This window comes from Hevea brasiliensis, chromosome 2 (genome assembly GCF_030052815.1).
Source record: "Hevea brasiliensis isolate MT/VB/25A 57/8 chromosome 2, ASM3005281v1, whole genome shotgun sequence".
NCBI lineage: Eukaryota > Viridiplantae > Streptophyta > Magnoliopsida > Malpighiales > Euphorbiaceae > Hevea > Hevea brasiliensis.
In genome coordinates, this window is record NC_079494.1 from 116,815,955 (window position 1) to 116,835,245 (window position 19,291).

The 19,291-nt window shown below is 32.2% G+C and overlaps 2 protein-coding genes across 5 annotated transcripts; one reads left to right on the forward strand and one right to left on the reverse strand.

Annotated features, from left to right (window-relative positions):
* Positions 1 to 2: 2 nt before the first annotated feature.
* On the reverse strand, positions 3 to 3,653 carry LOC110644589 (uncharacterized). The gene is made up of 5 exons (XM_021797447.2): positions 3,494 to 3,653; positions 1,207 to 1,596; positions 1,029 to 1,112; positions 859 to 930; positions 3 to 365 (listed from the first exon to the last, which is right to left on the reverse strand). The coding sequence occupies exons 1-5, from the start codon at positions 3,530 to 3,532 to the stop codon at positions 174 to 176; spliced, it is 777 nt and encodes a 258-aa protein (XP_021653139.1). The 5' UTR covers positions 3,533 to 3,653; the 3' UTR covers positions 3 to 173.
* Positions 3,654 to 6,255: 2,602 nt separating this feature from the next.
* On the forward strand, positions 6,256 to 18,974 carry LOC110644598 (probable transmembrane GTPase FZO-like, chloroplastic). 4 transcript variants are annotated; one of them, XM_021797456.2, is made up of 11 exons: positions 6,274 to 7,017; positions 7,652 to 8,208; positions 8,321 to 8,389; positions 9,122 to 9,319; positions 11,865 to 11,996; positions 12,565 to 12,651; positions 12,783 to 13,223; positions 13,362 to 13,529; positions 13,831 to 14,061; positions 18,161 to 18,276; positions 18,518 to 18,974. In XM_021797456.2, the coding sequence occupies exons 1-11, from the start codon at positions 6,525 to 6,527 to the stop codon at positions 18,798 to 18,800; spliced, it is 2,775 nt and encodes a 924-aa protein (XP_021653148.2). In that variant the 5' UTR covers positions 6,274 to 6,524; the 3' UTR covers positions 18,801 to 18,974. The 4 variants fall into 4 exon arrangements, with proteins under 4 accessions (XP_021653150.2, XP_021653149.2, XP_021653148.2 ...); XM_058140818.1 differs by lacking the exon at positions 6,274 to 7,017 and adding an exon at positions 7,083 to 7,214; XM_021797458.2 differs by lacking the exon at positions 18,161 to 18,276 and having other exon boundaries at positions 6,256 to 7,017; positions 18,518 to 18,809.
* The last annotated feature ends 317 nt before the right edge of the window (positions 18,975 to 19,291 follow it).

The following is a 19,291-nucleotide window of genomic DNA, read 5'->3' on the forward strand; positions in this document are numbered from 1 at the left end:
GATTGAAGGAACATTTCCATCTATCTGTTCCAAATGAGACATGACCAAAGTCCACCATGCAGTTACAAAATACATTATGAATCTGATATTAAACATGAAGATGAAGTGATCCTGTGCAGCTAACAAGTTCTAACAATCCATATCTCCACATCACACGATGTGGAGCATCACACTTAGTTCTTGTCAGTTTCTTTATCTAGTCTCTTCCTCTTAGCAGAAGTATTGCAATCAAGACTATTTTCGGGTGCAGCACAATGCCGAGTTGCTTCAGTGACTCGCGTCAGACTTGATAACCATAATGCGTCTTTAAATAAATCTTTCAGCTTCTCCAACACTTCAGGAACCACATGATTCCCACTCTCATACTACAAGGCAAACAAAATAAAAAAGCAAGTCAACTAACTCTTCATGCCTAAAATTATCAGTAGTAGTGTTTTGGAGAGCATCGATATCTGTAATTTCTATAGTTGAATGCACCCTGTATGAAGAAACTAGATGAAAATTATACAACCAATTCATAAATAAAAAAATTTCTACCTAACCTTTTTTTTTTATTGAATAGAAAGAAACAACTAGATGTGGCCCAAGCATACCCACAAATGACAGTCAAAATTTAAGGCAACAATAACTCATTCTGCTGACCCAATCTACAAAAGCTTGCCATATGATGAAAATGCTATTAATGAAATGAATCTCAGATATGCTATCCTTTTACCATGGAAAGGAATTAATTATGCGCTCTGGTACTAGTAATTATTTCTAACACAACTATAATCGCAAACAAGTTCCACAAAAAACAATGGATGAAGAGGCAAAAAAGGAGAACATCTAGCGGAGAAGGAAGATCAGAAAACATACTACTTCAATTTTTCCAAGAGCATATTCCAACTTCCTATTAAGCTGATGGTTTTCCTCTGTCAAAGCTTCAACCTGCAAATGAAAATCCAAAATAAATTGCTTAACTCTTGATTATGAATAAGAACTAATGGCAGAGTGCTTCATGTGCCAGCCAATAACCAAAATTCAACCTTCTTTTGGGAGTCAATATACAAGCTTTTATACGTGATATCACCCATACCAGAGCCTTCATTAAAGAATGTTTTGCCAATTGCCTGCCATGAATTTCAACAGATGTTTCAACTACATGGTTATGTAAATAATAAAGGCGGAAAGGGAAGAGGGCTAATTAAATGGAAGATGTTGTACTCCAGAATTAAATGCATCCATGGTCTTTTGTTGTGCCTCCAAAAGTTTTACAACATAGTCAACTTTTTCATTCAAGTCTTTCCTATTCAGAGTAGGCTCTGGCACTTCCTCATTTGCAGGCTCATCTTCTTTCTCGCTTTCACTAACAGTTATTTCTTCAAGAATACGCTCAACGTCTTGATTTTCTGTAGCCATAACTGCATTTTGAAGACGCTCAGATCGCCTAACTTTCGCAGGGGATTTCTTCACTTTCTTTCTTATAGATGTTTTGGAAGAGTAAGCTTGTTGTGGTTCAACCCTCTCCATGGTAGGATTTGTGTTATCAGGATGTACATCGACTTTCTGTAAGGAAGGATTATTGCTTTCAGGCTCCACTTCCATACTCCCAAGCTTCAATTAGAAAAAAATAGGTTGATTTTGTAACTTAATCCAATAATGAGATATGTTGCAAAAACTAAAATTTGTGTATCAAGTAAAGTAATGTAATATGCCAAGTCAGAGTAAACAAAGTGGTCAAGGATGAGCACATACACACATAATGAAAACAGACATAAAGGTTGGCCAAATGCATATTTGCACTGCTGAATTATTTGGAATTGACTCATTGCACCCTTCAACATTTTTTGCAACCTATTGCATATTTTAGACTATCGTTTTTCATAATATTTAAACACAAATTGACATAGTCAAATGGACTATTGTAACTATTGCATATTTGGACTATGTCAATTTTTGTTTAATTATTATGAAAAACAACATTCAGGTATGCAATAAGTTATAAAAAAAAAAAAAAGTTGAGGGTGCAAAGGTGTCAATCCTAAATAGTTCAAAGGTAGCAGACAGTGATGGATGCAAAAATTCAATTAAGGTACAATTATTAAATATTCACTGTATTTTTCAATCGATTATTAAACAATATTAAATGAATAACAGTATTAATAACAATGCCATTTTTTAATTTGGTTTGTATGAGAATGTTATATGTAGGGAAAAACATAATTCCTAAATTTGAGAACTCTATATTTACTTTCCTATGTATATGGAAAAAATATATTTTTTCATTTAAAAGAGTGGGAAAGCATTTTCCAATCTCAAAGGATGAGAAAGTTATTATTTTATAGGTGAAAATTTAAAAAATATATAAATAATAATATTATCATTTCTAATAATACTTATAAAAAAAATATAAATCTTTTCTATAAATCCTGTCAATAAGAGTTTTTAAACGATCTACAAGGGTTGCCAATCTCTTATTAGTTGATTTTTAATAATTAATTTTTTTTTTATAAATATTTTCAATCACAGCTGCATGGCTTGGGTTTCTTTGACAAGAGGGTTTATGCAGGACCTGTTGATGCACTGAAGAATATAGGGGTTTTGTAAAATTAGTATTATACCCCTAAAGTTTTTAGAAATTCCAGGGCGCCCAATGCCCCCTGTAAATGTATGCCAAAAACCTAAGCACAAAGGCAGAACATAATCATCCCTCATTCTCCGTAAAACCTAAGCACAAAGGCAGAACATAATCATCCCTCATTCTCCGTACTTTAGCTATTCAAGCCTTCTATTTCTTGCTTGTGAGTGTTATTTAAAGTAGTTATCCCCAATGCATCAAGTTTCTCTTTAAAAAAATAAAATAAACCAACTTGTAAATTGAACTAAGGTCCTTGGATGATCAAAATTGAGAAAAAAAAACACTGTCGTATGGCTCCTTCGATAATTCATAGACTAAAACAAACCATTATGCCACCCTTGGAATATTAAATCTTAAAACAGAAAAAAATGCCCATAAGCTGAATATTCATGACAATGATCAAACAAAGGTAAAAAAGTGGAACCATTAGTCCCCACCCCATCATCAGATACGAAAGGAATAAAAACTTAAAACATGCTGATTCCACCAAACATTATCTCTCTCTCTCTCTCCCTCTCAAAACCCTAATCCCCAAATAACTAGCCAATACCCATATTTTTTTTTTCTTTTAGTTAGAGCAGACCACAAATTTTAATCTTTTAATGGAAAAAACACATATTGATAAAATAAAATCAGACATGCATGCAAACCATGATCATACCATTAAAACATACATAAAAATACAGGGAGAAACCAACCACAAATAATTTTTAAAAAAAAAAGCAAAGCATAAAATAAATAATATACTAAAAAAACATATGATCTCATGATCTAATGCGCATAGAATAAAAATAAATAAATAAATAAATGAGAGAACTTCAAAAAGAATAAAAAAAAAAAAAAGGAGAAGAAGAAGGGTTGATTTTGCTTTACCTTTTCTGCAAGCCTAAAAGCTTTGGGTTTCCTACCCATTTTTTATGGGACCAAAAATCTTCAGAAAACACTGTGAGTGATAATCGGAGAGCTTCGGGGAGAAATATAGCACCACGGGACGAGTTTCACGGGGTAATTACGTGGTGCTCTTTTATTGGTTATCACAATAGATAAAAGTATTCTTTGAAATAAACTTTTTCAAAGAAATTATTTAAACTTTCACAATTTCAATTTTATAAACATTCTTCTTATTTAGTAAGTGTTTGGTAATTAATAGTTATTATTATATTATACTAAAACACGCTAATTTTTTTTAATTTTATTTATTTATCATTAAGTAAATTAATGATTTGTTATTTATATTTTAATTCATCTCTCATTTGAAATTTTTTAGAGAAATATTTTTTATTCTTTAGTATTAAAATATAACTTTCAAATATTTTTTAAAATAATTAAATGGAGGAGAAAAATAGTTGGTGAATTTTTTCTAAAGTTATTTTATTGATTTATGAAAAGCTCATGTCTTTTTCAATTTGATTTTTAATGTCAATGTGATTTTAAAACCTAAGATTGATATTGATTTTTGAGGAGGAATTGATTATTAATTTCTTAGTTGTTTAAATGTCTAAATTGAGATTGAGATTCTTCTAATATGTGTTTGATGAGATGGTGCTTTTTTTTTCTCCTTTAAAAATATTAATTATTATTATATTAAGAGAAGTAAAATATAGGAAATATAAATAATATAGGAAGCCACTAAACTACATAAATGCAATAGATACCCAATAACCTTACCAGTTTACTATGGGACTAACAAAAGGAGGTGTTATAGTCTTTGAGCCTCTTTAGTCTAATGTGATTAAATTGATTTACAACCAAGTTGTGATCATCTTCTTACCATGCCATCTACAAATTAGCTCTAATTAAGACATCTGATTCATTTTTACTTATTTTTTTGTAATTGCACAAAATTTCAAAAAGTTACATTTCTAATTTTAATAGAATCAAATGTTGGATATCCAAGAAAAAATGCCATCTTTTATTATGTATTCTAAAATGATACTAAAAAACACTGTTTACAAACAGTATCCTCACCCCATATTTTCCTCTCCCACCTTTTCCAAACAATCTCCGGTGTATATAATTTCAAATTTTTATTTTAATTTTAATTACTTTTAAATTATTTAATTATTATTTTCATTAAAATAATTTTATTTTAATAAAATGAAATTCACTGTTCAAAGGATATTGATAATATTATCATATTATGGTTTTTTATTTTTGGTGCTTTTATTTTTAATTTTTTATTTTATTGTTAAAAATAAAAACTTCCTTTTCAATTTTTGCATTATATATCTTAAAATTTTTTGACATGCCACTCTTTTTTTTTCTTTTTTAATTATCTTTTAATTTTAATTTAAATATTTTATTTTACTATTTAAATTTTTAAATTTCTATTTATTTAAATTTCAAACCACATAAGTGTTCATATACTAATTTAAATTATTTTTTTGTTATTTTTTTATGTTATTTTCTTTTTAATTGTTTTTTGAATTATTTAATTATTAAATTTACTTTAATCATTATTATCTTTATTTAACTAATGTTAAGATGATTTATTTTATGATAAAATAAATTTTATTTTATAAATCAAAATTACACTAAGGAAATATAAGACTTTCACACTAATATAGGAAAAGTATAGTGACAATAAATTATTGATTTATTTTAATAATATTTATTGCACCTTTTTTTTTTAATTTTTTTTCTCTAAAAGCACTACTTTAAAATAGTAAGATTTTGACTGACATTATTGTTCTTTTATTATTATTATTATTATCTATAAAATATTAAAAATATATATTTATATATTTTTTTATAGCATCTATTTAGAGTTTTTAGTTTATTAAATTGTATAAATTTAATTTATAAGCGATAAATACTTAAATTTATTTTGCTCTTAAAATCTAATTTAATTGCAATACATTTAACTTATTTTTTAATAATTAAAAATCTTTAAAAACAATGTGAATATAGTTTACTTTTAAATTCTAAATGAATTACCATTTACCATAAGAATAATGTTATGCTTTTTTTAGATGGATTAATCAATTTACTTTTTTAATAAGTGTTACTATTATTTTTTTTTATTATTAGACTCTATAGTTAAATATTTTCTATTATTAAATTATACTTTGTTTAATTTATTATAATAAATAAATAATAAATTACATATTATTAATATTAATTGGTCTTAAATTAGAATATGTATATATAACTAATACATAATATATGTAATGATTAAATTTTAATTTTATTTAAATTTATTAATAGATAATAATTTTATTTACAAGATATAAACATAATGTTTTATATTATTATAAAAAACAGTTTAACATATTTTTAATATAAATATTTGATTTATTAATTACATTAATATAATAAAATAAAAAAAATATCTGCAACATGGTGCGGAGAATTTTAATGCTTATAATTAGCTAATTAGTGAATTAACACTTAAATAGGAAAATTAAAATATTTAATAAATTTTTAGAAATATAATAAATTAATAATTATATAAAATAAATAAAATAATACAATTTGACTGAACACATATTAGCCATGACAACATAGATCAGTTGTCATAGACAAGAGAAACAGCTGCCCATTATGCTAAATTTAATTCAAAATTTATATTTCACCGATAAAAAAAAATTAAAATTATTAATTATGGAGCGGCGGGAACGGAAACATTCTGACAGAGCATTAAGTCAAGACAAATAGCTTAAATGGGTCCGCTGTATCGTAGTTTCCATGGCCAGTGGCTCCTTTTCTTTTTCCCAGCCCAGAAATCACAAAGGATAAGATGATAACCCTTAGGCGGCTAGCGTACGGATAAGATGATAACACTAGCTGCGCAAATATTAGCTGCAGATAATTGATAAAAGCCCCTTTACTCTTCTTCTCAGTCCTTGCAATCCCTCTGTAGCCAGAGGTCTAGAAGAGTTTTATACTGTTCACCTCCTTCTCCATGACACCCTTTCTCCCCCTCCACGTGTCCACTTCCTCTCGTTTCCTATCCCATTCCCTTCCCTTCTTCACCCGTCTCCCTCGCTTCAAATCCCCATCGCACCGAACCCATCATTTCCCTATCCTCTCAATCGCCAACAACCCCTTTCAACAATCAATCGATAAGGACTTCCCAACACAGCAGCAGCAGCAGCCAAGGACGCTTTTTCCTGGGGGTTACAAGCGGCCCGAAATCAAAGTCCCCAACATTGTCCTCCAGCTTGTCCCCGATGACGTTTTGAGTGGCGATGATGCCTTGGATTTCATTGATAAGGCCGTGTCTAAGTGGGTTGGAATCGTGGTCCTCAATGGCGGTGATGGCAGTGGGAAGACACTGTACGAGGCTGCTTGTTTGTTGAAGTCGGTTGTGAGGGATCGTGCGCGTTTGTTGATTGGAGAGCGCGTTGATATCGCTGCTGCTGTTAATGCTAGTGGGGTTGTGCTCTCCGATCAAGGTTTGCTTAATTCATCCTCTATTAAGTTCCAACTATATTAGTTTTATCTGTGGCTTATTGTCGTTAGCTGTTTGACTTTTATGGAGAAGTATTTTGCTTTCCTGAGCTTTCAATGGTTTAGATGAGCTGAGTTTCCGCTCGAGGTTTGAGGCTTGGCTGGACAAAACTCAACTTGGCTTGACTCGTTTTCTTAACTAGTAAGCTGCTTGTTGAATAGACTTGTGAACTAGCTCATATAACACACTCGTAAGTGAGCCTGTTAACAGCTCATGAGCTCGTATAGCTCATTTAGAATTTTATTTTTTATTTTTATTTATTTTACATAAAAGGCCAAATGTTTTGGCTAAAACGCTCTAATTTTGTACAATATATTCCAACATTTAATATAGGAGCAATTATACCCAAAGCCTCAAAAACAATTTGGGATATACTAGTGTTGCGATTGCTGTGGTCCAGGCAATTCTTAGACTCTTGCTGCTTTGATGTCTCCTGTTTAGCCTACATCCCAAATACCCAATGCTTGTCATATATAGGTTTCTAGTAGTTGATATTCATTACCTTATTTTGTTTATTTGTGGTTTTCTATCAGTAATCCCTGGACATGAAAGTAATGCATTTATTCCTTCTTTTACAGGTCTTCCTGCCATTGTGGCAAGAAACATGATGATGGATTCCAAATCTGAATCTATAGTTCTCCCATTGGTAGCTAGAAATGTGCAGAATTCTAGGGCTGCCTTAAATGCATCTAATTCTGAAGGTGCTGATTTCCTTATATATGGTCTTGAACAAGATAAATATTTTGATGAAAAAATGTTCTCTGGATTTGCGGATGTGAAAATACCAATCTTTGTTATTTATGCTTCACATAGAGTGGGTACGTCAATTATGGAGGGATTGCAATTGCTAAAATCTGGTGCTGGTGGTTTAGTTATGTCGTTAGAAGATTTGAGGTTGTTCAATGATGAATCTTTTAGCCAATTTTTCAACACTGCAAGTGCAGTGGAGAAAAAAACAGAAAATGAGCCTGAAAGCCTCAATAAGCTCAAACCATCAGATGTAGAAAATGGTACTAATGGGAAAAAGAGGGTGGCAGGCTTTGTTAAATTGGAGGACAGAGAAAAACAGCTCATAGAAACAGAGAGATCAATATTATTTGAATGCATTAATGTTATTCATAAGGCTGCTCCTCAGGTGATCATTTTAGGAATTTGGTAGTTGAATTTGTTTATTGGATAATTCAACATTTTATCAATTCTTTTGTTGCATTTTATGCCTGAATCAGGGTACTGGTTTTGAGTGACAGATGAAGGAGGTTTCACTTCTAATTGATGCTGTTTCTCAACTTGATGAGCCATTTTTACTGGCCATAGTGGTAATTGTGTGCTGAATTTCAACAAATTCTGGTTCCAGGGATGTACATTGGTATTAGCTCTAAATTTCAAATAAATCCATTTGTGTTTACTTTAAAAGACCTAGAATTTAAATGACCTTTGATAATCTTCATTCATTTTCATTTAACAACTTTTGGATTAAAAGGTGCTGTAAGTTTGCCCCTCCACTTTCTATTGTATGTGCCGATGCTTATGTCTGAGTCAACTTATTTGTTCTGAGTCAGCTTATTTGTTCTCTTCATACTTATGTCTTAAATCTGAAAACGAGTTCATATTTTCATTGAATTCCAATTTGGTTAGAAATTTCATAAACAGGTTAATTCAACATTCTTATTTTTGTCTTTACATGCTAGCTACATTATTTTGCGACTATACATTTGGTCAATTAACATGTTTTTTTGTCATTCCTACTTTTTTAAGGAGGCTGTTCTCTTACTTATTGTCTTAATCTTGCTCCCATTCTGGTTGAGGAAAGTTTAGAAGGAGCTATTAATGTGCTGAAACTAGGGAAAGATGCTTACATTTACATTTCTTGCTTTTCACTCCTTAGTTTCCTTTCTTTGTATTTTTTTCCAAAAAAAAAAAAAAGACTTCATTTTCAAGAATGCAAAATTTGATAGAGATTGGCTTGTTGTTCATGCCTTCAACTTTATGAAAATGCTGTTGAAAGTACTTTCCCCCTCCTTTCTGTGACTCTTTTATTTTTGTACCAGGGTGAATTTAATTCTGGTAAATCAACTGTTATTAATGCACTTCTTGGAGAAAGATACCTTAAAGAGGGTGTTGTTCCGACAACCAATGAGATTACTTTCTTACGCTATTCTAAGTATAATTCTGAAGAGCCACAACGCTGTGAAAGGCATCCCGATGGTCAATATATATGTTTCCTTCCTGCTCCAATTCTTAAGGAAGTGAGTATTTTGGTTGATCTCATTTATGCCCTTAAATTGGGTTCTTAGATATTATAATACTTAAATACCTGATACTGATGATTCCTAGGTATTATATGTGTATGTAATGCACATATACATGTGCACAAATTCTTTTCAGTGCACAGATGCGTGAATTTTTTGTTACTAGTCAGCTTAATTAGCACTCAATCTCAGTGATTGTTTTAAATGCAAAAATTTTTGTTATGCATCATTTTAAGACTGGATTGAAGTTACTGATAATTCTAATGTTAACAAGTCTATGCTGTATGCTGTAAAGTGCCTGTATTGCTGTTTTTCAAAAGTTTTGATATTTTCACTTTATGCTGCATTGCACTTAAATATTTAACGTTTTTCCTTGATGCATTACAGCATTTATATTTTTCTCATTAAAATGTGACACAAAAGTTAATTGATAAGTTTCACTTGGTTGGAATGGCACACTACAATGGGATTTAGTTACATTTTATTGCAATGTTATTAGCCATATGGGCAGCTTAACAATCCACTTTGAACCAAAAGAAATTTGAGGTGCCTCAAAGAGAATTCTAACAAATGAGTGCTCGTGATCTACTATGGTTGCCAAACTGAAAGTGATAATTCAGTTGTCTATGATGGCAGAAAGGAAAGGTAGGTTGAAAACAAAAGCATAGTGTAATTAAAGAGTAAAACCTATGAGAGATGACGTATCAATTGTTTTGCATGATTTGCTAAGGGCATGTTGATGTAGAACGAAGTAGAACACAAAAGGTAGAGAAACGAATTCTCAAGAAGGAAAAACAAATTCTTTAGAGAAATAAAATTTCAAAAGGGAAGAGAAACAAATTCTCAAATTTTATTAACTGTCAACGATAATATCATAATAAGCTCTCTCAAAATAAGGAGGATGTAGGTATTTATAGTAAGTCAACTAGTTCTATTACTATTAGGATTAGGAGTCCTAACAACAACAACAACATTAACAATTAAGTGTTAATCCCAAATTAGTTGGAGTCGGCTATTTGGATCCTTTTCTACCTTCGGCTATATGGATTTTTTTTCACCTTTTAGCTAGGATTAGGAATTCTAAAATAAGAAAATATAAATCAATACTAATTAGGAATACTAAACCAATACTGAGTAGGAATGCTCAAGCTTCCCAAATAAAATAAAATTCTATTTCCTAGTTAAATTTCCTAAATATTAGAAATATAAAATTCCTAATTTTACAATGAGACTTGATCAAATTAATTCCTAAATTGAATCTTCCTTGATTTCATTGTTCTTCTCTATTTAGAGAAAACTTGACCTCGAGTCTTGTAGTGCGCAAGAATCAAGAACTGAATTCAGAGAACAAACAAGTCCTTGAATGGTAGCAACAAGAGTGAAAAGAAGAATTTCATGCTTTCCTTTACATCCTTTGTGCCTTGTGCATGAGGCTCGCCTTTAATAACTCTGGTGACACTGGTTGTATGATACAGGGAGAGGGGTGGGTTGTGTATGGCTATGGTGGCTTGTCACAAGGGACAAAATAGATCAAACTATTTTGCAAGAAATTGTTTCTGAGGCTGGAAGCAACAGGTGCACAGGACAACAGATTGAAAATTCTCTAATGTTGCAGCGTTTTGATGAGTTGAGGGTGGTTGTAGTGGTTGAACTGTGGCAAAGTCCTGTGGTTAAAAACTTCAAGCAAATTTTCCCACAGGAGGATTTTTTTTTTTTTTAAATCAGAAAGTAGGAACAGTAAGCTAGAAGGAAATTTTCGAAAGCCAAAAAAACATAAGTTGGAGTTTTGGAGCTCTAATATCAAATTGATATGGAATGAAAAAGAACATTAAAGGAAGATAAACACATTCTCACATTTTATTAATTGTCAACAATAATATCATAATAAACTCTCTCTCAAAATACCTAGAGGACATAAGTATTTATAGTATATCAACTAATCGATTACTATTAGGATTAAGAATCCCAAAATAAGAAAATATTAAATCAATACTAATTAGGAATACTAAACCAATACTAAATAGGGATGCTCAAACTTTCTAAATAAAATAAAATAAACTACTATTTACTAGTTAAATTTCCAAAAAGGAGAAACAAATTCTCGAAAAGGAAGAGAAATGAATTTTCAATTGTTATTAGTTGTGAACAATTTATCATAATAAACTCTCTCAAAATACCTGGAGGGCATAGGTATTTATATTATATCAAATAATTCTATTACTATTACGATTAGGAATCCCAAAACAATAAAACATCGAATCAATACTAATTAGGAATACTAAACCAATATTGAGTAGGAATACTCAAACTTCCTAAATGAAATAAAATAGTATTTCCTAGTTAAATTTCCTAAATATTAGAAATATAAAATTCCTAATTTTACAATGAAAACTTGAATGAAAATAATTCTTAAATTGAATCTGCTTCCTTGACTGCATAACATGCCCTTTAAATAGTAGAACTATATACCAGTTCTTGGGAAGCTGCTTTATGTGATGTAACTATTGTATCTATTTATTTATTTTTTTGACCTTTCAAACAGATGAATATTGTTGATACACCTGGGACTAATGTCATTCTTCAAAGGCAACAACGCCTTACTGAGGAGTTTGTGCCTCGTTCAGATTTGCTTCTGTTTGTCATTTCTGCTGACCGCCCATTAACTGAAAGTGAGGTATAAATGAGTAGTTGCACCTGTTGAATGTGATATGGCATGCTATTTAATTTTTTATTATTTTTTAAAAGATAATTGTTGGTATATAGTGATCTATGGTTTTGCTGTTACCAAATGAATATGGCTTACTGCCTATGAAAATATGATTAAGATAAGTCATTGCTCAGAAACTTTGTTTTTTACTTATCTGCATTGCAATATTAGATTGCATTGAGGATTATGTGAATGTATATTCATTGATTCTAAAAGTGCATTGGAGTCTTGTAGTGACAACCCAAATATGAGTTTGAAAGTAGAAAAATTCTTGATTGAAATTGATGTGGACATCTATGTAAATCTAAGCCACTTGCTTACACTTTCCTTGCATATTATAATATCGTATAATCTTGAGAAGTGCTTAATTTAGATGTTTATAAAATTGATGTGATAATCAATATATATATTGTCCTAGTGACTCTTATTTAATGTTTGAAGGACTGTAATAGACTAATATTTAGGAAATATCTCTTCCAACTTTTGGCTATGTCCAAAGATGATTTTGGTTTCACTCCTGATAACTATTTTTCAGGTGGATTTTTTGCGTTATACTCAACAGTGGAAGAAGAAAGTTGTGTTTGTGTTAAATAAATCTGACCTCTATCAGAATACCAGTGAGGTTTATTTTTGAACCATTTTTAAAATTGTTTTTTTTCCCATATTTTTGGCAGTGAGCCTTTTACGCTTTATGTTCAATAGAGCTGCTGCGCAATTTACAATGATTCTTAATTGTTCTCCATGATTTTGCAGCTTGAGGAAGCCATATCATTCATCAAGGAGAACACAAGGAATTTGCTGAGCACTGAAAATGTGATATTGTATCCAGTCTCTGCTCGGTCTGCTCTTGAAGCGAAATTGTCTGCTGCTTCTGACACTAAACTAGATTATGACGAATCTTTAGTTTCAGAATCTCATTGGAAGATCAGTAGCTTCTATGAACTTGAGAGGTTCTTATATAGTTTTTTAGATGGCTCAACAGAAACAGGACTGGAAAGGATGAAGCTTAAACTTGAAACGCCAATTGCAATTGCTGATCGAATACTTTCTACTTGTGAAACTCTTATGAAACAAAAATGCCAATATGCCAAGCAGGATCTGACCACTGTAACTGAATTAATTGATAGTGTGAAAGAGTTGACAATGAAGATGGAAAAGGAGAGCATCACTTGGAGAAGAAAAACCTCATTGCTGGTATAATTTTTTAAAATATATATTTCCCTTCTCATCCCTCCCTCCATTGTCCAAACACATACACACACATTTGAGTAGAAAGTAAGCAATAGATTTTTAATGTGTCAGTTTTTGAATGTACTGGGAATGAACTTGCAGATTGAAACAACAAAATCCCGTGTTCAGGAGCTTATTGAATCCACTCTACAAATATCAAATATTGATCTTGCCACAGCATATATTTTTAAAGGGGAAAAATCTGCGATGACTCCCGCAGCCATCAGGGTTGAAAATGATATAATTGGTCCAGGAGTTCTAGATGCAAAAGTGAGTTAATGGATCTGACCTGTTTAGGAACTGACTTGAGCATGTCTGATCTTTCATTGTTTCCTCTTTATTTATTTGGAAATCCTAAAACCATTGATTGCAGTCATGTGGGTTAAAGTTTCGGTGATTGGAATGGTATTTTGCATCTGTTTAGTGCTTGCATTTTGAAGTTCTGCCAAAACTTTATTTTGTTGTGACATGTTTTCTCAGTATATTTGAATCCACATATCTTTGGATTTATTTAGCTCAAAGTTTTTATCATTTATTTATCAATTCTTTTTAATGTTATCTGGTTATGCAGAAACAACTTGAAGAATATGCATTATGGTTAAAATCAAATAGTTCTCGTGAAGGGAAGCTATACCAAGAATCTTTTGAGAAAAGATGGCCTTCATTTGTCAATTCAAACACACAGATGCATTTGGAGACCTATGAGTTACTGGAAAAAGTCGATGACGCCAGCTTGAAAGTGATTGAGAACTTCAGTGCTGGTGCAGCTTCCAAGCATTTTGAACAGGAAATCCGTGAATTGGTTAGTCCAAATGTGTCTTGGTAATAAGTGGGAAATTTTCAAACTAGTTGAGCCAGGAATTAGTGTAGTAAAAATTTGAATTTTAAAACCTTATTTGCAAAAGATGGCATTGCCAACAATGAACTAGTCTAATAATACTCTCTGCTACCATGTATAATATAATTGAATGCTACGGAGAAACGTGATCACATTGATTTGAAATATTTCTTTTATGGTAGGCATAAAGGAAATTTCTACCAGAATTTTTCACCTTTCATGTTAAGTTTTATCAAGTGAAATTGCTTATGAAGTAAGAACATGGATTGAAATGTGTTAAGATTTAAGTATTATTTTAGCGATAGTATGGTAGCATAAAGCTGTAAATCATTTCATACAGCTATTCTTCATTTCTGTTTTAAATTTTATTTTTCTTGGATGTGTTGAGATAGACCATTTTATTTTATCCTTATTTAGTTATTATTTTAATTTTGATTATTTTAATTTTGAACCTGCTGTTCCCACATCATGGACGGGTGTGGGTAAATAAATTAGTCCATAGGACAGATAGTAGAACAGAACACAAGATAGGCATAGAGAACAATAAAAGATATTATAGAAGGAGATTAATTAAGAAGGAACAGAATAGGAGGAGAAGAAGAGTTGGTACTTGGAATGTTGGATCACTTACAGGAAAGTTAATGGAGCTTGTGGATACCTTGGAAAGGAGAAGGGTGAATATTGCTTGCATTCAGGAGACTAAATGGGTAGGAGAGAAAAGCAAGAAAGTGGGTAATTCAGGGTACAAACTGTGGTTTACCGGAAATGAGAGGAACAAGAATGGAGTGGGCATAATCATAGGCAGGACATTGAAAGATGCTGTAATAGCTGTGAAAAGAGTAGGAGATAGAATTATACTAGTAAAGCTTGTACTAGAAAGAGAAACAATAAATGTAGTTAGTGCTTATGCCCCACAAATAGGACTAGGTAGTGAGAGTAAACAAATGTTTTGGGAAGATATGGATGATATAATGCAAAATATACCGAATGAAGAGAATGTTTTCATCGGTGGAGATTTGAATGGACATGTAAGAAGTGATGGGCAAGGTTATGGAAATGTTCATGGAGGTTTTGGTTTTGGCAGTAGAAATGAGGAGGGAAAAAGCATTCTGGATTTTGCTATGGCATACGACTTGATACTAGTAAATACTTACTTTATAAAAAGAGAGTCACATTTAGTGACTTTCAAAAGTGGACAATATAGAAGCCAAATTGACTTCCTCTTAACCAGGAAGACAAATAGAGTTTTATGCAAGGATTGTAAGGTCATTCCGGGAGGTTTTAACAAGTCAACATTGGTTAGTGGTCTTGGATGTCAAGTTTAGGAATAATTCATGTAAGGTTAGAAGAAATAGTGTAGCTCGAACAAAGTGGTGGGAGTTCAAAGGAGTAAAGCAAGTGAAGTTCAAAAATGAGTTTCTCGAGCCCGAAGCATGGAAGCTGGATATGGAGGCCAATGATATGTGGATACAGATGGCATCAAAGATTAGAGAAGTAGCTAAAAAAGTACTTGGAGAGTCTAGAGGACATGGACTACCCTCAAAAGAGAGATGGTGGTGGAATGAGGAAGTACAAAAGGTAGTGAAGAGAAAGAGGGAATGGTATAAGAAATTACTAAGTGTGATAATAATGAGGCATATGAACAGTACAAGATAGCAAAGAAAGAGGCAAAAAAAAAAAAACAGTTAGTTAAGCAAAAGCGCAGGCCTTTGAAAAGTTATATGAGAAACTTGAAACTAAAGAAGGGGAGAAAGATATTTATAGATTAGCAAGAAGGAGAGAAAAGAAATGTCAAGATCTCAATCAAGTTAGGTGCATTAAGGATAAAGAAGGAAAAATGTTGGTGAAAGATGAGAATATTAAAGAAAGATGGAGAAATTATTTTGATGATCTTTTTAGTAATAGTCAAAATGGTAATAGCATGAATATAGACTACAGAGTAATAGAGAGGAATGTGAATTATACTAGAAGGATTAGATCTTTAGAAGTAAAGGAAGCACTTAAGAGAATGAAAGTGGGTAAAGCCTGTGGACTGATGGAATACCAATTGAAGTGTGGAAGTGCTTGGGAGATACAGGAGTGGTATGGTTAACTAAATTGTTTAATAAGATTCTAAATTCAAAGAAAATGCCGGATGAATGGAGGATGAGTATTTTAGTACCCATTTTTAAAAATAAGGGAGACATACAGAGTTGCTTAAATTATAGGGGAATTAAACTCATAAGCCATACTATGAAGTTGTGAGAGAGAGTTGTGGAACATCAACTACGTCATGATACTTCTATCTCTCCCAATCAATTTGGCTTTATGCCCGGTCGTTTAACTATGGAAGCGATCTTTCTTATTAGAAGCTTGATGGAGAAATATAGAGATGTGAAGAAAGATCTACACATGGTTTTTATCGATTTGAAGAAGGCTTATGATAGTGTTCCAAGAGATGTCTTATGGAAAGTGTTAGAATAAAAGAGGGTATCTATTAGGTACTTACAAGTGTTAAAAGATATGTACGAAGGAGTAACTACTAGTGTGCGCACAGTGGGAGGAGACACGAGATTTTCCTATCTCAGTTGGATTACACTAGGGTTCAGCTGTAAATCCTTACCTTTTTACATTAGTTTTAGATGAATTGACAAAACATATACAAGAGAGTATCCCTTGGTGCATGATGCTTGCGGATGATATAGTTCTGATAGATGAGATGCGAGAAGGAGTCAATAGAAAGCTAGAGTTTTGGAGAAGTACTCTAGAGTTAAAGGGTTTTAAGTTAAGTAGAACGAAGACAGAATACATGCATTGCAAGTACAGTGAATACCAAACTGGTGATAGGGAAGGAGTTAGTTTGGATGAAGTGGTATTGTCCCAAAGTAATCACTTTAAATATCTCGGCTCAGTCATTCAAGTAGATGGGGGATACGAGGAGGATGTTAGTCATAGGATTAAAGCCAGATGGTTGAAGTGGAGACGTGTCACGGGAGTTTTATGTGATCGCAAGATTCTCAATAAGTTGAAAGGAAAATTTTATCGTACAGCTATACGACCGGTCATGTTATATGGTAGTGAGTGTTGGACACTGAAGGAGTCGTATGTGTCTAAGATAAGAGTTGCGGAAATGATAATATTAAGGTGGATGAGTGGCTATACTATACTAGATAAAGTACGTAATGAGAATATTAGAAATAATGTAGGAGTGGTACCAATTGAGGATAAGTTGAGAGAAGGGAGATTGAGGTGGTTTGGTCATGTGAAGCGTAGACATACGGAGGCTCCAGATAGATAAGTAGAGCACATTAGGTTACATGATAGAAAGAAAAGAAGGGATAGACCTAAACTGACTTGGAGGAGAGTAGTACAATATGACCTAGAAGCATTACACATTTTCGAGGATTTAACCCAAAATCGTTTAGAGTGGAAAAAGAGAATCCATATAGCCGACCCCAAATTTTTGGGATAAAGGCTTAGTTGAGTTGAGTTGAGTTATTCCCTATTATATTGATGACACTGGATGTTCTTCCCATAACATCCAACATTCCAAAAGCCCAAGTTCGTGTGTGGCAGGAGTATTTTTTTTTTTCATACTCGGAGATGGACTCTTCGACAAAAATAGAATTGTCTGGAAGTGAGTTACATGGAATGCACCTTATGTCCAAGTAATGTTCTCTGGCGTCGCATCTCTCTCTCTGTGTCTCTCTTTCTTCTTCTTCTTCTCCTTCTTCTTTTTTCTATTTTTTTTTTTAAATAAAATAAAGCTAAGGTGTGAAAATTTTCCTTTTGAATCTAAAAATTATTCTTTTTGAAACTTTAAACAGGAACCATGAACTGCATTTTGGATGCATGGTATCCCTACATAACAAAATAACCTCAAATTGAAATATTATATGGGAATTGGTTCTCCATTCAATTGTCTTCTCGTGACTTGAGCACTTTTATGCTGTTTCATAAGACTTATAGTACTAGAAGTTTATTTTATTTTAGATGAAATAATATTTCTTGGTTAGTAAATTTATTTTCATTTTTGTTGATTCACAATTCAGTGAACCTGAGGTGAATTTTTTTTTTTCCTTAGTACTTGGGAACATTTGGTGGACTAGGAGCTGCTGGTTTATCAGCCTCTCTTCTGACATCTGTGCTACCTACAACTTTAGAAGATCTTCTTGCTCTTGGCCTTTGTTCTGCTGGAGGGTAAAGTATTGCTTCCCTCATTTGCTGAAAATTATTGGTGAAATTTTATCTATGTGTTAGTCGTTGCTTGCAGGATTGAAATTCTTAATTCAATGTAGACTATTCCAAATTTACACATTTCTGGCTTATTCTCATTTGGTTTCTTCATTCTGTAGGTTGTAAATATATAGCACATATCAATTGATGCTTTGCATCATGTGATGGTTCTTAATGTCTGATTAATTCTTCATTTCTGTGATAGGTTTATAGCAATTTCAAATTTCCCATCCCGCAAGCAAGGCTTAATGGACAAGGTAAGTAGCATTGCAGATGGGTTGGCACGCGAAATTGAAGAGGCAATGCAGAAAGATCTCTTGGAAACTGTTGTGAACTTAGAGAACTTTGTGAAAACAATTGGCAAGCCTTATAAAGATGCATCACAACAAAGACTAGACAAGCTTTTAGATGTTCAAAATGAATTATCAGACATCAAGGAAAAACTTAGAACACTGCAAGTTGAAATACAGAATCTTCATGTATCATGAGTTGCATTACATTTTATTGTTACTGAATAATGAGAGAAAATTAAAGTGTATTGTAGTGACGGCAGTCAAACCAGATTGGTTGGGTAATATATGTAAGATGTTATTATGCATGGATGGGAACATCCATTAACAAGAATGTTGTAGGAATAAAATTCATGAATTGTTTGCAGAACATCTAAATTGTGTTTAATCTCCTGTGAATATTATCTTCCACAGGATGCAGAACATCAATATTAGGTCTCACTTACGCTGATTTTGAGAGAACAATGGGACAGATTCTTTTGTGCTTTTTTTACCTAATTTTCCACAAGTTTGTAATGGGAATTTATCAAAGTTTGTTCCCTCTTGTCTTGTTTATTTTTGAGTGGACCTGATTTTTCTTCATGAGTGGCTGATTAACATAATATAATTGACATCTTGTATAAAATTTCAAATACCCAGTTGCTGCTGAGTGCATGCGCACAAAACATTTTGGGAAGTCTCAGCATTTC